A 13092-nucleotide genomic window follows, 5' to 3' on the forward strand; every position below is an offset into this window, starting at 1 on the left:
AGCACATGATATTGAACATTTGAATATTACTTAGTCCTTTTTTCGAGAGAGTTTTTTCTCTCTCTCTGAGGGAGAGTTTATTATTCATTCAGTCTCAGAAAACCACCTTTAGCAGAATGGTGATTCAAGAACATTTCCATTTTCTTATTGGCTTATTTTAAACTCTAAATACAGTTTGCCCCCCCCCCCCCCCCCCGCCCCAAGTCATGTATATTAACAATTATCCTAATGCACCCGGGGAACCTGCCCCACCTTAATGCAGCTCTGTCTTCAAACCCGCCGACAGTAGTGGAATTCCTCTTGGTTGAGTGAGTTTTCTTATTTACTTACCATGTTTAAATATTAGTCTGTGTTAATTTAGGGTGGGTCTGGTATTGGAGACCATCAAAACTAGATATATGCTACACATCAATAAAATGAATGAGTATAACATATTGCCAGATACAATTATTTTAAGGGCTGGTATTTAAGACCTTTAATAAGTACATATATATAGGTGTGCAATGTTTAATATGTATTTATATTTATATATATATATATATATATATATATATATATATATATATATATATATATATATACATATACATATACATATACACACACACACACACACACATACATACTCTTGCAGTACACGTGAATATATTCTGGTTTCTTTACTGCACTCTTTACTTACTTTCTTTACTCCATGACTGAATGTCTTTGGTTCTCGTGGACAATACAAGACATTTGAGAATGTATCTTTCAGCGAAACACTGAGTGATTATTAATCAGAATGATAGGCAGCAGATCGATAGTGAAAATAAATTACTGGTTGCAGCCTTAATCTCATACATTTTCATGATGCGAGCATGAGCATGCAACTTTATGTATGGTTTAAGCATTGGCCACAAATCTCAACACATTTTAAGGAGGTCTTTTTTTGGAGCTTATAATATGTACACTAATGGCGACCAACTCAACGGTGAACTGCCTAATCTGCCTTCTTCTGACCTACATCTACAAGAGAGGGAATATACAGTATATATTTGGATTGTGTGATACCCTCGTCAATTCCACCAGCACTTAAGAGAAATCCAACAAATCTCAGATCGGCTTAAACCTCCTAAATCCTGACATTAACCTTTTGCTACACTCTGTTAGTAACCACAGCATAATGCATAACATTTTTTTTCCCGTATTGCTGGTGACTTGCACCACAGGAATAGGCAGCACAGTCAAAAGGTCATTCACCATTTTATATTTTCTCTATGTATGTAGGTGACTAATCAGCAGTTGTCACAAGGGAGATGACAACCAGAACCTAACTAATTCATGGTGTTCGGACAGAAGCAAAACACTCCATAATAGTTAATACAAATAAATTAAAAACAAAAAGGGAATTGACAAAAACTAATATTTAGCAAGCTCTTCGGTGTTCTCCAATACGCCATCTGCACCAAACCTAACCAGAAACATTTTTAGTTTAAGAAAAGCTTGACCAAGAATGCAATGCAACATCCAGAGGTTACCTCGTCCACTTCTCTGCCATGTTGTACTTGACCAGTGACAAATGTGTTAATCAAAGACTATAAAATTGCATCATCTGTGATTTACACATTACTAAAAAGGTGATAAAATCCTATATAACAGCTTGTTTCCATTTCAAGACAGTAAGTCTTTTTTAAATGGATGAGCCATGCTTATCTGCTGCTCTATTGCTGAGTGTACAGTGCAGCATCAACACTATTCATCCCATCCCCCACTGTAACTACTGTACAGATCTCAGAGGGAGTGACCAAGCCCACAGAAGAAGAAGAAGAAGAACTCAAATCAAGTTATAGCCAAAAAAAAGAGCTAAATCTGGCATCATTAGCCTTTAAAGGGTAATCAATACAATACTTAATCATTTAAGACCACATCATGTGTTAAATGTGGTTTCAGATTTATGAGTCATTTTATAAGAGAGTTACTTTTATCTCTGCGCAGTGCTCTATGACACTGGGAGTTGAAGGCAGAAGATGAGTGCAGAGATGACAAAGTTGCACTCATCGGCAGAGCTACGGTACATTCCTTGTTTCATCTCGAGTCAGTGAAGACCAAGACAAACATTCAAAATGCATTTGTGTCACCTGCTATGCTACAAAAAAAAGAAATGTGCTACGTGTCAACAGTCAAGCTAAGAACATAGAATACGTTGCTGTTGAATAAGCAAACTGTAGTTGGACCAGAATATACAGCGGGCAATGATGTAGCAGCTTTGAGCAACATTTATAGTGGAGGGGGGAAAAATACTCCATAAATACTTAATGTGATATGATGCAAACTGACAGTCAAATGGTGTAATGCTGCACAAGGCATAACTTTGAATAGCAAATGAAGCCAAGCCACCATTGTTTTCGTCAAATATTTAAATTTCTTTTTAAAAAGACGCAACCAAACACGTATGCCCAAAGCGCGCATGCAAACACACAGTCAATGACAACGCTTTCCATATGAAACAGCTGTTGGTGGAGTTCCGCAAAATGTCATCACACCACCACAATCGGCCATTATTGCTAATTAGGAAAATGTAGGCCAAAAGCACATCAGGGGGGCACACTGGAGCGGAAAGTGGGCCAATCTGAAGTTTAAATTATGAACAAGACAGCCAGCCCGGTGTCCACACTGGCCCTTAAATCCCACTCACCCACCATGCAAGTATGAATAACTGACATTCTAGGCATTTTTTATGTCAGCTGGTGCTGTTTCAGTCAAAAATGTCCCAAAACCCAGACAGAACACACGTTTCAGCCAATGTGTGCAACTGTGGGCTGACGGACCATGAACACATGTATGGACGAACATGCAGACAATTGTTGCTGCTGTTCCATGGGACAATCGCCCTAGTCTCTGCCAAGCAGTTTTACTGCTCACTTTAAATACACAATGACAAAATGTCCATTGCAGCGTCACCAGGGTGGTGGTGGCATACATCCCTCTCCACCAAAAAGCCAAACAAAAGTATGTCCTTGTTGTCACGGACAGAAAGTCATTCTGCAGCCAACAGACTCATGCTGTTGTCATGTACTCCGCTGCTTTACAATTATAGCCCAAACACAAGGGACATTTGTCAATCATACAGGGGGAAACTGATCAAGTTTACAGTCCTGGGCATGGAGCGAGTATCTTTTATTCTCTCTATTGTCTTTTCAATGAGGAGCTCACCAACTACTGTAGCCTTTAGCTGGAGTACGTTTGCTCTGGCTCAGTCCCCCACAAATCTTTATACTTCATTACTTAAGCTGGCAGTTCTCATTAAGAACCTTTGTAAAACAGATGGTATCCAGTGCCAATATTCACCAGAGCAGTTATCGCCCTATTGATACATCAAAGACTATGATGGTAATACAAAGCATCAAGCATAGTGATGGACTTTGACTTTGGCTGGGTGACAGTCAGGCGCCACAAAAACTGGTCTAAGTTAACTGCATTTCCATTTTTATAAACATATTTAAACCCTTACTGCAAAGTTAGCATTAACCCTAAACAAACACAATAAACATTATCGTGAGACACACTGAAAAGCTTCCAAAAGACTCAACATTACAAAATGAAAGTCATACTGTTTTGTACACACATACAGTGAAGTCCATGCCTTGTAACATATTGCCACATCCTGAATATGACTACACATGGCAGCATCCTTAAGTGAGATTGATTTAAAGTGACATTTTGAGATCGGCAACATCAGCTGCAGCACTCTGGGTTTAAATGTGTTTTAGTTTCCTACATTTGTATTCAATATCAGTTTAACATACTGCCAAAAACACAGGAAAAAAAAAACAGAAAACATGCATGCGTTAAATTGTTACCTATACAGCATGTTACATCATACGACCCTAAGTGAAGACATGTATTACAGATTAATGAAGCACTCTGCGTTCCTCAATTATGAAACCAGAACATTTTAACAGTAAATACGAGGGTTGACATTATTTATGTGACACTAAAGCAATTCTATTATTGCTTTAATGTCACATCATAGACTGTGACATTTGCATAGACTGTGTGTAATGGGTCGAAATCTGCCATAGCTATGGTACCAAATCACAAAGGCATGGACTTAAATATTGAATCTCCATATTTATTCTTCTATAAAACTACTGCCACAAAGAAGTCCTTACGGTCCATGCGGCAGATTATAAATCAACTGTTTCCAAAAACTCAAAAAACAACATCTACATTCCCAAAGCAACAATAATACATTTGTTATTTTCTAACTTCACTTGATGCAGAGATAGCGCATGTGAAACCAAGGCTACAGGATGAGTAACACTTTATTGTTTAGCATAAGTAGATATTACTTTCACTGTAGTTCAAGCATTTTAGCTTGGGAACATTTGCTGGAACACAAAGTCGAACTGAGACAGATGTAAATTCTACGTTTGAAAATATTACGTAGAATATGTAAGGAGTTGATCTGTTAATGCATGAAAACAGGTCAGTTCATCCTTTATGGAACATGACCGTGTGTTCGAAATTTCAAAACAATGCATTAAATCAGTCTGAAGATATAGGGACCTCCACAAAAATGACAGTGTCAAACTCATGGTCATTGTTACAACTGAGGAAAATACAGAGACGACAAGGAAGACAAGAGGGATAAATCCTTGTGGATTCTGCAAAAAGGTTTTGTGAAAATCCCACAAGCAGAGACTGATTTAAAAAAAATGTGACCTTCCACTGATACTAAAAGAAGACATTTCAGTCTGCAGCAGAATTAAGTGCCACCACATCACGCACTGCTGTTTCCATGGATCTGTCTGAGAGCTCAATACTCACGCTCAGTGATAACATGGCTGCTGTCACGTATAGAAGGAAAAATTAGATTTCAGCCCCAGAACAAAAGGCTCACTTAATCAAATCTGCATACAGTAAGATATATATTACTTGGTTATTTTTCCTAGGCAGTCTTCTCTGGTTGGACACTTAAGTTTGTGAACCACTCACTGTCCCAAACCCAAGTCCATGGAAAAACTGCTTTCAGGGACACAGGAACTGCTGGACAACTGCTGCCTCATTTAGTACGTTTGACCCACTTAAGTACATCTGAACAAAAGGATTTCAAACGCCCAAGTCACAACATTTTAGCTTACTGGTGGAAGCAGTAATGGATTAACAACTTATGTGTTTCGTTATGGTAAATAACTGATTTTTTTATACAGATTGGTGCAGGACAGTGAGCGGTTTCTGCGACACAATTCAGAAAACATGTTCTTAAGAGGGTGTAGACTTAAACAGGGGTATATATTGATATTATTATTATTGTTATTATCATCATTATTATTATTATTATTATTATTCAAAGTTGAGCCTTATTGCAGCTATGTCCAGCTCCCAGGTGGTTCAATGGAAACAGCAGCACCTGGCAACACACTTCATGATTAGGGTGTTAATAATGCATTGTCTTAAACTGAGACGTTGATCCTGTTCAACCCTACTCTGCTAACTCCCATACTGAGAGTCTCTGTCGCCGTAGTATCACAAAATTACAGCACAGCGACACTTTTCCCACCCTACAGCGCCTTAAATATATACACAACACTACGCAGCGTTTAATTATTTGTCCTGAGAGGTCACAGACGCCAAACTAACGTTAGAGCTTTGAGAAGTTTACAACGTCTTGTCGAAAACGGAAACTCACAGCAGCGGGGTCTCAGCCACTTCCTCAATGCAGTAATGCGCGCCCACGGGAGGTGATCTGAGCAAACAAGTCTTCTAAATGTGAAACGAAAACACGCATCGCCCTCCCCCCATCCAAAGATACAGTATCATCACACGGGCACGCGCATTTCTGCAAACGGGGTCTTTTGGCCGACGCAACGCCTGACACTCCCTTTAAAAGAAGTACGGTGCCCTTTAAACAAACTATGGTAACGCCAGCGGATCACCAAAGTGTACACATCCAATTTAGGAACAATAAAAACATCCAGGAAACCCAATAAGTAGCGTAAGGCTGACACAAACCCTGATATTTGACAAACTGTTAAGGCCGAGAGAAGGAAACGGTGGAGGACAAAAAGTCGCTCGGAGATGCCCGAAGTGAGTCAGGTAATAGAGGGTTATTTACGCCGATACTGGCCGTACAGAGGCGAATTTCACCTCGAAAAATCGTACAGTGTGCTGCAGCCGTCATCCTTACCTACACAGTGAATAAGTTTGTGTCGCCACGAGTCAAGTTCCTGCCGAAAGCCGCGCCTGTCGATTGTGCATTGCTGCCTTTTGCACTGACTCGCCATTTTCTATCGTTCTTGTCTGGCGGGCACCAGCACGGGAAGAGGAAGCGCTCCGATCCGTGGACGCGCGCGCGCCCCCGCGGCAGGAAGCCGCTCCAGAGGGATGATGAGTGCTGGAGCTCACAGGTTACGTTCACTGACTTCAGCCAAAGCAAACAGAGCCATTATAAATACACCAGCCAACCCGTGACCCACAAATAATAAACATGTTTTTCTATTTAATAAATACAACTGTTTTGAGTTGAAGACTATGTCCATGTTTACATATAATCTAAGTTTGGTTTTGGAAAGCACAAGCTCTGGCTAATTTGTCCTTTTGGGCTACTGTAGAAACAAGATGGAAGTCTCCATAAAGCAAGGCCCATGCTTTAATACGTATAAATGGCTTTAACTCAGTACCATCCAATTTTATTGTCTTTTATTTTATTTTAGTTAAATTATTTAGTAAGTAGAACAGGGCTATTTATGTTTTAATATATTTTTTATATATCTTGAAAATCACAAAGTATATACACTACATCAGATCTTAAAATTACAACACAATATTCAATCTTGATATTTCACAAAAGAATGTATTTCACAGAATTTCAAAGTAAAAGTGTTTGTTTTGATATGGAATGATGGATACGCTACTCCAGAATAATAACATATTTATGATGCTAAAAAATAAAATAATATAAATAAATCTATTAACATCCGAAATGGAGAAATAAAATCATTAATAAAAAAATACGTAAATAATAATGTGGACAACTGTGACTAGAACACCTTACAAGCTTATAACATACCCGCTTATGACCGTCATGATAATCAGGCTGTCTGGATATATTTAGATTTCATAGCTGTAGAATTGTCAAAATATGTTCAATGAGTGAGCTTCTGCCCCTTTTTCCAAAATAACTTTCACTTTCGAAATTTGGCAGTTATTCAACCATTTTAGGAATTACGTTACTGTAAAACTGATATCACAAATATGTGACACGCTGGTGAATCTTGTCTGTGATTGGACGGTGATTGGACGATTTCTCTGCTTTCCAGTATCCATCCATTCATCTTCTACCGCTTTATCTTCCACATGAGTATAGCGGGGGGTGCTGTGCTAATCTCATCTGACATAGGGCGAAAGGCGGGGTCACACCCTGGACAGATCACCAGTCCATAGTTTTTGAATTTTGTAGTTATCACAAATGGTCTAGAAGATACGGTAACGAGAAGTGCGCATGCCAAATCCTGTCGGCAACAACAGGATTGGTAAAAGAAGGGTTAAAGGAAGAGGAGGTTACAGGCCATGTTTTCATTAAAACATGATATTAAGTGGAGTGCCACATGTAATTGATTTGGGTAGCCACATGTAAGCCCATGAGCCACCAGTTTGACACCTCCATGCACAAACACTACCACTTAAAAGTGTGCACCTGTCACTTTAAATCACATCTTAGGAGTGTTTTTTGTCAGGGTTTGTGTGTGGGCTTTATTCCCCAATGCCCCTCCATAAATAAACACATATGCCACCGTGTGTATTTGTCGGCACACGACGAGAGGCCAATCAGAGAAAGTTTTAAATGGGAGTCAAACGCAGCCGTGCAATGAAACAGCACGGCCGTTTGTCAGGCTGCAGTGATGCTGCTGCTGCTGTGATGCTGCGTTCAGGTGCAAGTGGGAGTTTTGTAGAGCCTTTCACCGTCAACACGACCGCGATTTTAACACTTACTGCTGCTGTAAAAGTCAACACTCTAGGTCTTAATGGACAAGAAAGCTAACACACTGCGTCTTTATCGACATTATGAGTCAAAGGAACGTCTTAAAATATTTAAATAACGTGACGTGTGTGTAATTTCACCGGGTCTTTCGTAGCCGCTGTAAAACCACTGTGTCTTTAAATTGATGACAGGTAAGCAACTTAAATAAAAACGACTATGATGTAAATTATGACGAACTATTGCGCTTAAATAACAGTTTTAACGTCATTTTAGAGTGGTAATCGGATTGCTGAGTTTACAAGGAGGGCGTGAACGCGACATACGTTTCCCAGCCGGTGTTTTCATTTTTGACGCCCCTCAGCCGCTGTTGTTGTACGGTGGTTTCCATGCTTCAGAGACGACAAACCAAACGCGGTGTCCAGGTAAACCATAATACCACATACAAGTGTTTTCACTTATTGTCGCGTTGCCACAGGCGACAGTCGATTTACATGTCAAAAAAGCTTATACATATATAAGCGTGTAACCCTACTGTGTGCAACAACATGCACTGTACTGTATGTAGAGGCTGCTCTGACACTGTCACACTGTAAATTAGACATTTATACAATAACGTTTCAGTCACAGTGTGAGAGGAGCTGATCAATTATTTATTCAGCGGCGACCGCATGGGTAAAATTACACCCAACTGTCGTCCTGTAAACACACTGTAAAGCCAGAGCTATTCCAATCAATGTGTTTAAATGATCACCACCAGCCGATCAGCTTTTTGTTTGTGTCTGCAGTCACGATGCTATCACAGCACACTGTCAGTCAATCATCCAATCCAACCATCCACCAATCAAACTTTATTAAACAACACCTTAAGTATAGAATTGTATTACATAGTACTTAATAAATTGTTTCAGTAAAATTAAAAAAAATACAGCAAGAAAATGATCAATCAATATGATAGATAGATAGATAGACACTGAATAAATTATATGGATCTTACCTGAGGCTGAGCAGTGATGTGCCTAATGTGACTTTGTCTTTGTTGAAACCAGGGAAACCATGACTCTGACCCGAGGATCTTTCACCTACGCCAGTGGGGAGGAGTACCACGGCGAGTGGAAAGAAGGCAAGATCCTTTTGTGTGCCACCATCACCAGCTTAAATACAGACAGAAAAGAAGGACACCTAGTTCTGTGTGTGTCTAAAACATTTTAATCTTATCGTTTGAGTGAGAGGGATTCAGTGCTTGAGCCATAAAGTTTGAATTCAGCATGTAAAACTGCATGTATACAAAAGTTATATACACGACCTAGATTCCCCCTAACACTATTAATAGTTTTCCATGCTGCTACAGAATGTTTGCATGAACACATGTCTATATTTCTCTAAATCAAACATAGTTCCATGCACACAAGCAGTTATTATTGTGACAGTTATTAAAGCTGCTGCTCACAAGACCTTACAAACAGCACGAAAGAATGCTTCAAATTAGAGTCACCACATTAGCAAAGGCAATAAAACCTTCCGTTATTAGTGCAACTAATGTTTTTCCACCCCTAGAACAGTTTCATGTTGAAATAAAATGTGTTATCATAGCATGGACTGGAATCCAATAGGCACGGACTTGCTAGCTATGGCATATTAAAGAGTTAAATCGTCCCACTAAATCTGAAGTCAAAATGTTCACCTACTGTACGGCACAAAAAGAGGAGAATGTTTGCAGTGCTTTGACTCTCTCTTTCTCCCTCACATGCTTACAGTGATGCTGGTGACATGCAAGTTCAAGCTATTTAGTTAAATCCCAATTAGGTAGCATTGGTAACTCATGACAAGCAGAGCCAGATTTACCAGCTCTGGCTTTGTCAAATCTTCTGGATTAGACTTTGGGCCTGTTTGGGGAATCCTAGATTGTCCTCCGTCAGCTGCTGTTGCAGCCAAACAAGATCATCCAAGGTTTCTCTGTGTATTATTTTGTCTTGGCATTAAGGTTTTTCCTAAACTTTGAAACATATTTTTGCACTTTTTTGTATGTGTGGCACTTTCAGGCACAAGCAGTCAAAGCAGTTACAGTTAAATGTATCAATGCCTCTTCTGACATGATTTTAAACCTCAGCAGTGGATAAAAATAGGCTCCTGTGAGGCGAATGCAAGTATATTCCTTTACTGTTCTCACAGTCTGGATCCTAAAGTAGAAATAAAAAAAACAAAAAATAAAAAAAACTGCTGGATTAGACTGCTGTAATTCCCGCTACACAGGAGGCAGATGGGAGTCCTAATTCAGTAGTAAACCTTTAACTGACAGAGGGTGGGGGAGCAAGTACTTAAATCTAAGCATGTTCTGTTCTCATGTGACATATTTAGTGGTACTACAACGCTCTGGGAAAATAAAATCCATAATCACATTGCAGGTTCAAATGTCACACATTGTGTCACGCATTATTACAAAACTGTAACGTATCGGACGTTCAAACTGGAGTGTGTGCATTTTTAAGTATAAACAAATCTTTGTCAAATGAGTTCACACTTTGCTGATTAGGAGTATGGAGTATGACTGAAAACACAAAGGAATCAAAGTGAATCCTTCTTGCTCGGACATTTAGCAGTTTGCCTCTGTATACACATACAGTGAATACAGACATTGTTTCTTTTCATAAAGACCAAATAGAGGCAGAATAATAACATCATCAGCAACAAAAAATCACCAAACGTTACATGCCGCAGCTTTAAGATGAAGCTCCATGACACCCAACTGTACACACAACTTTGAAAAGGCAGGTTTTAAAAACATCTCCAGACCAGCTGCCTGAACAGGATTTTTTCCCATGTGCAACTTCACAGGTCGGAGGCACGGCGTCGGTCAGCTCAAATTTAAGGACGGAACCTGCTACACTGGCCAGTTTGAGAACGGACTCTTTCATGGCTCTGGCGTACTGCTCTTCACAGACGGATCCAGGTGTGTGAGCAAGTGTGAGACTCTTTCATTCCTCAAGTATCAAAAGTCAGACGTGATACCCGTGTCACTTCTTATCACCAGGTACGAAGGAGAATTTGCCTATGGGAAGTTTCAAGGCACGGGCGTCTTTGAACGATATGACGGCATGAAATTTGAGGGGGAATTCAAAGAGGGACGTGTAGAGGGATACGGTAAGTCTGTTCCGCCACTGAGTCCATCAGGATGTCAGTATGATCTCTCAGGGGTGGGTTATATTGTGCTGTATGTTTGTCTCCAGGGCTGCTGACCTTCCCAGATGGCGCTCACGGCGTCCCACGAAACGAGGGCCTGTTCCAAAACCACAAGCTCCAGAAGAGAGAGAAGTGTGCAGGAGTGGTGCAGCGTGCACAGGCGTCAGCCTCCGGCGCTCGCAGTCTCGCGCTTTGACCATCAAGCGCCCCGATGGAGCCATGGTCAGGTTTACAGCACCTTCTAGGAGGGGCCTCAGGCCTCAGGGACGTGTACTCGTATACTCCCCACCAGCTCTTCTCTCTGTGTCTTTCTCTTCTTCCTTCACCCTCATAGTAGCTTTGGGATGCACATATAGGTGCAAACTGACCAAAACAATGGCTCTCCGTACGACTGACTTGAAATGCACAACACCATGAAGCACACACAAGTCACCTACGCAGCAAATGTTGCTGTTTTGCTCTTAATCTGATTCTTGTACTGATAAATAGTGTCTTAGTGTTTTACAGCCGTTAGCTTTCAGACTTCATGTAACTGAAAATGGAAGCCCTCTTCAGCTGTTGCACATGTGGTATTTTAAAGAGTTTTATTCTCCTGCATTAGGAGGAGGTGTAAAGTAAGTCTGTATGTCAAAGACCTAATAGGTATTAAGATAATGACACTTAGAAAAAGAAAAATGCTGCAAGTCATAACAACAGTGTGCTCCGTAGAAGCTTTGACCATTTAGTAGCTTTATGGAGCAATGTTTTTTTTCTTTTTTTTTTTCTTTTTTTTCTTACAAATGGCTTCCCTTAATGTCAAATCAGTAATAGGCATGAGGACGCATATGCATGTATGCAAGCATGTGGGTAACATGACACATTCTTGCCAATGTTTTCATGCTTTTATGCTCATGCACACCTGGTGGTGATGATAAGGAACAAGGAGGTGTAGCTACTGTATGCGTCAGGCAGAGGACACGGATCAATGACTGTATATATACATATATACATATATATATATATATATATATATACATATATATATACACATATATACATATATATATATATATACTGTATATATATACGTATATATGTATATATATATATATATACGTATATATATATGTATATATATATATATGGGTAGAATGACACAAAAAAAAGGTTCATTTCTGTAAGCAGTTGGATATCATTTCGTTATTCTAACGCTGTATAATGGCGCTGTAAATATTTTCAATGAGACAAGCGTCAAATGCTCGTGGAGATATGACCTCTGATCTCAGATATGTGGTTGCGACATGCATCCATTTTGACACGCCTGTTTTTCTTTTTTGGAACTTTTTTGGTATGTGTATCAAGCACTTTCAGCGGGCCTTGTGAGAGTTGGTCAAATTGGTCTTTGTTTACTTTAAAATGAACTCTGAAATGTGTTTTTTTTGTGTGTTAATTCTGTGACTTTAGCAGCTTCCAGGTTTTCAGTTGCTTAGTAACAACCCGACACGACAAAAGCAGCGCGACTCCACAAGTCATTTCATGTCTCAAACTCTGGCTTCAGACTATGATACCAGCAGGAGAAGGCAGTGTGGATTATTTATCGTCACTGGGATCAGTGGACGTGAAGCTGTGTCGTCCGGCCTTATATACAGTCATTGGCGTGTCATAATGTAGGATATCGAATATGAAGCAAAAATGGCTTTACACAAGATTTTAAATGAAATGCATTCAACACAATTGTCAGACCTCAGAGATTCACACAATGTACTTTTCGGTGAAATATGAATGTAAACCAAACTTCTGTTGTTGTTATAGATACATAGATAGATACAGGACACCTTTAAAATCTCATCTCAACAAGTAGTGCTGCTGCGAAATTTATCATTCACGGAACGCATTTTTGTCTCTGGTGTTCTCTCTGTAGAAGATCAGTATTCACATAATGCCTTAAAAAAACATGTCGGTGTTAACGTATAGAT

General features: G+C 39.7%; 2 protein-coding genes across 4 annotated transcripts in view; one reads left to right on the forward strand and one right to left on the reverse strand.

The window, feature by feature from the left end:
- The window catches only part of wu:fc17b08 (ligand-dependent corepressor), a 24340-nt gene extending 18013 nt beyond the window's left edge, over positions 1 to 6327 (reverse strand). Inside the window, exon 1 of one of the 2 annotated variants that reach the window (XM_058652256.1) lies at positions 6167 to 6316. In XM_058652256.1, coding sequence (XP_058508239.1) covers positions 6167 to 6263 — 97 coding nt within the window. In that variant the 5' untranslated portion in view covers positions 6264 to 6316. Of the gene's footprint in view, positions 1 to 6166 lie in introns of both variants that reach the window. The other variant, XM_058652257.1, reaches the window with a different exon arrangement.
- On the forward strand, positions 5887 to 12118 carry morn4 (MORN repeat containing 4). 2 transcript variants are annotated; one of them, XM_058652258.1, is made up of 6 exons: positions 7933 to 8151; positions 8234 to 8382; positions 9007 to 9080; positions 10793 to 10907; positions 10989 to 11098; positions 11185 to 12118. In XM_058652258.1, the coding sequence occupies exons 3-6, from the start codon at positions 9014 to 9016 to the stop codon at positions 11331 to 11333; spliced, it is 441 nt and encodes a 146-aa protein (XP_058508241.1). In that variant the 5' UTR covers positions 7933 to 8151; positions 8234 to 8382; positions 9007 to 9013; the 3' UTR covers positions 11334 to 12118. The 2 variants fall into 2 exon arrangements, with proteins under 2 accessions (XP_058508242.1, XP_058508241.1); XM_058652259.1 differs by lacking the exons at positions 7933 to 8151; positions 8234 to 8382 and adding an exon at positions 5887 to 6075.
- Positions 12119 to 13092: the final 974 nt, after the last annotated feature.

Source organism: Solea solea, chromosome 15 (genome assembly GCF_958295425.1).
Source record: "Solea solea chromosome 15, fSolSol10.1, whole genome shotgun sequence".
Classification (NCBI taxonomy): Eukaryota; Metazoa; Chordata; class Actinopteri; order Pleuronectiformes; family Soleidae; genus Solea; species Solea solea.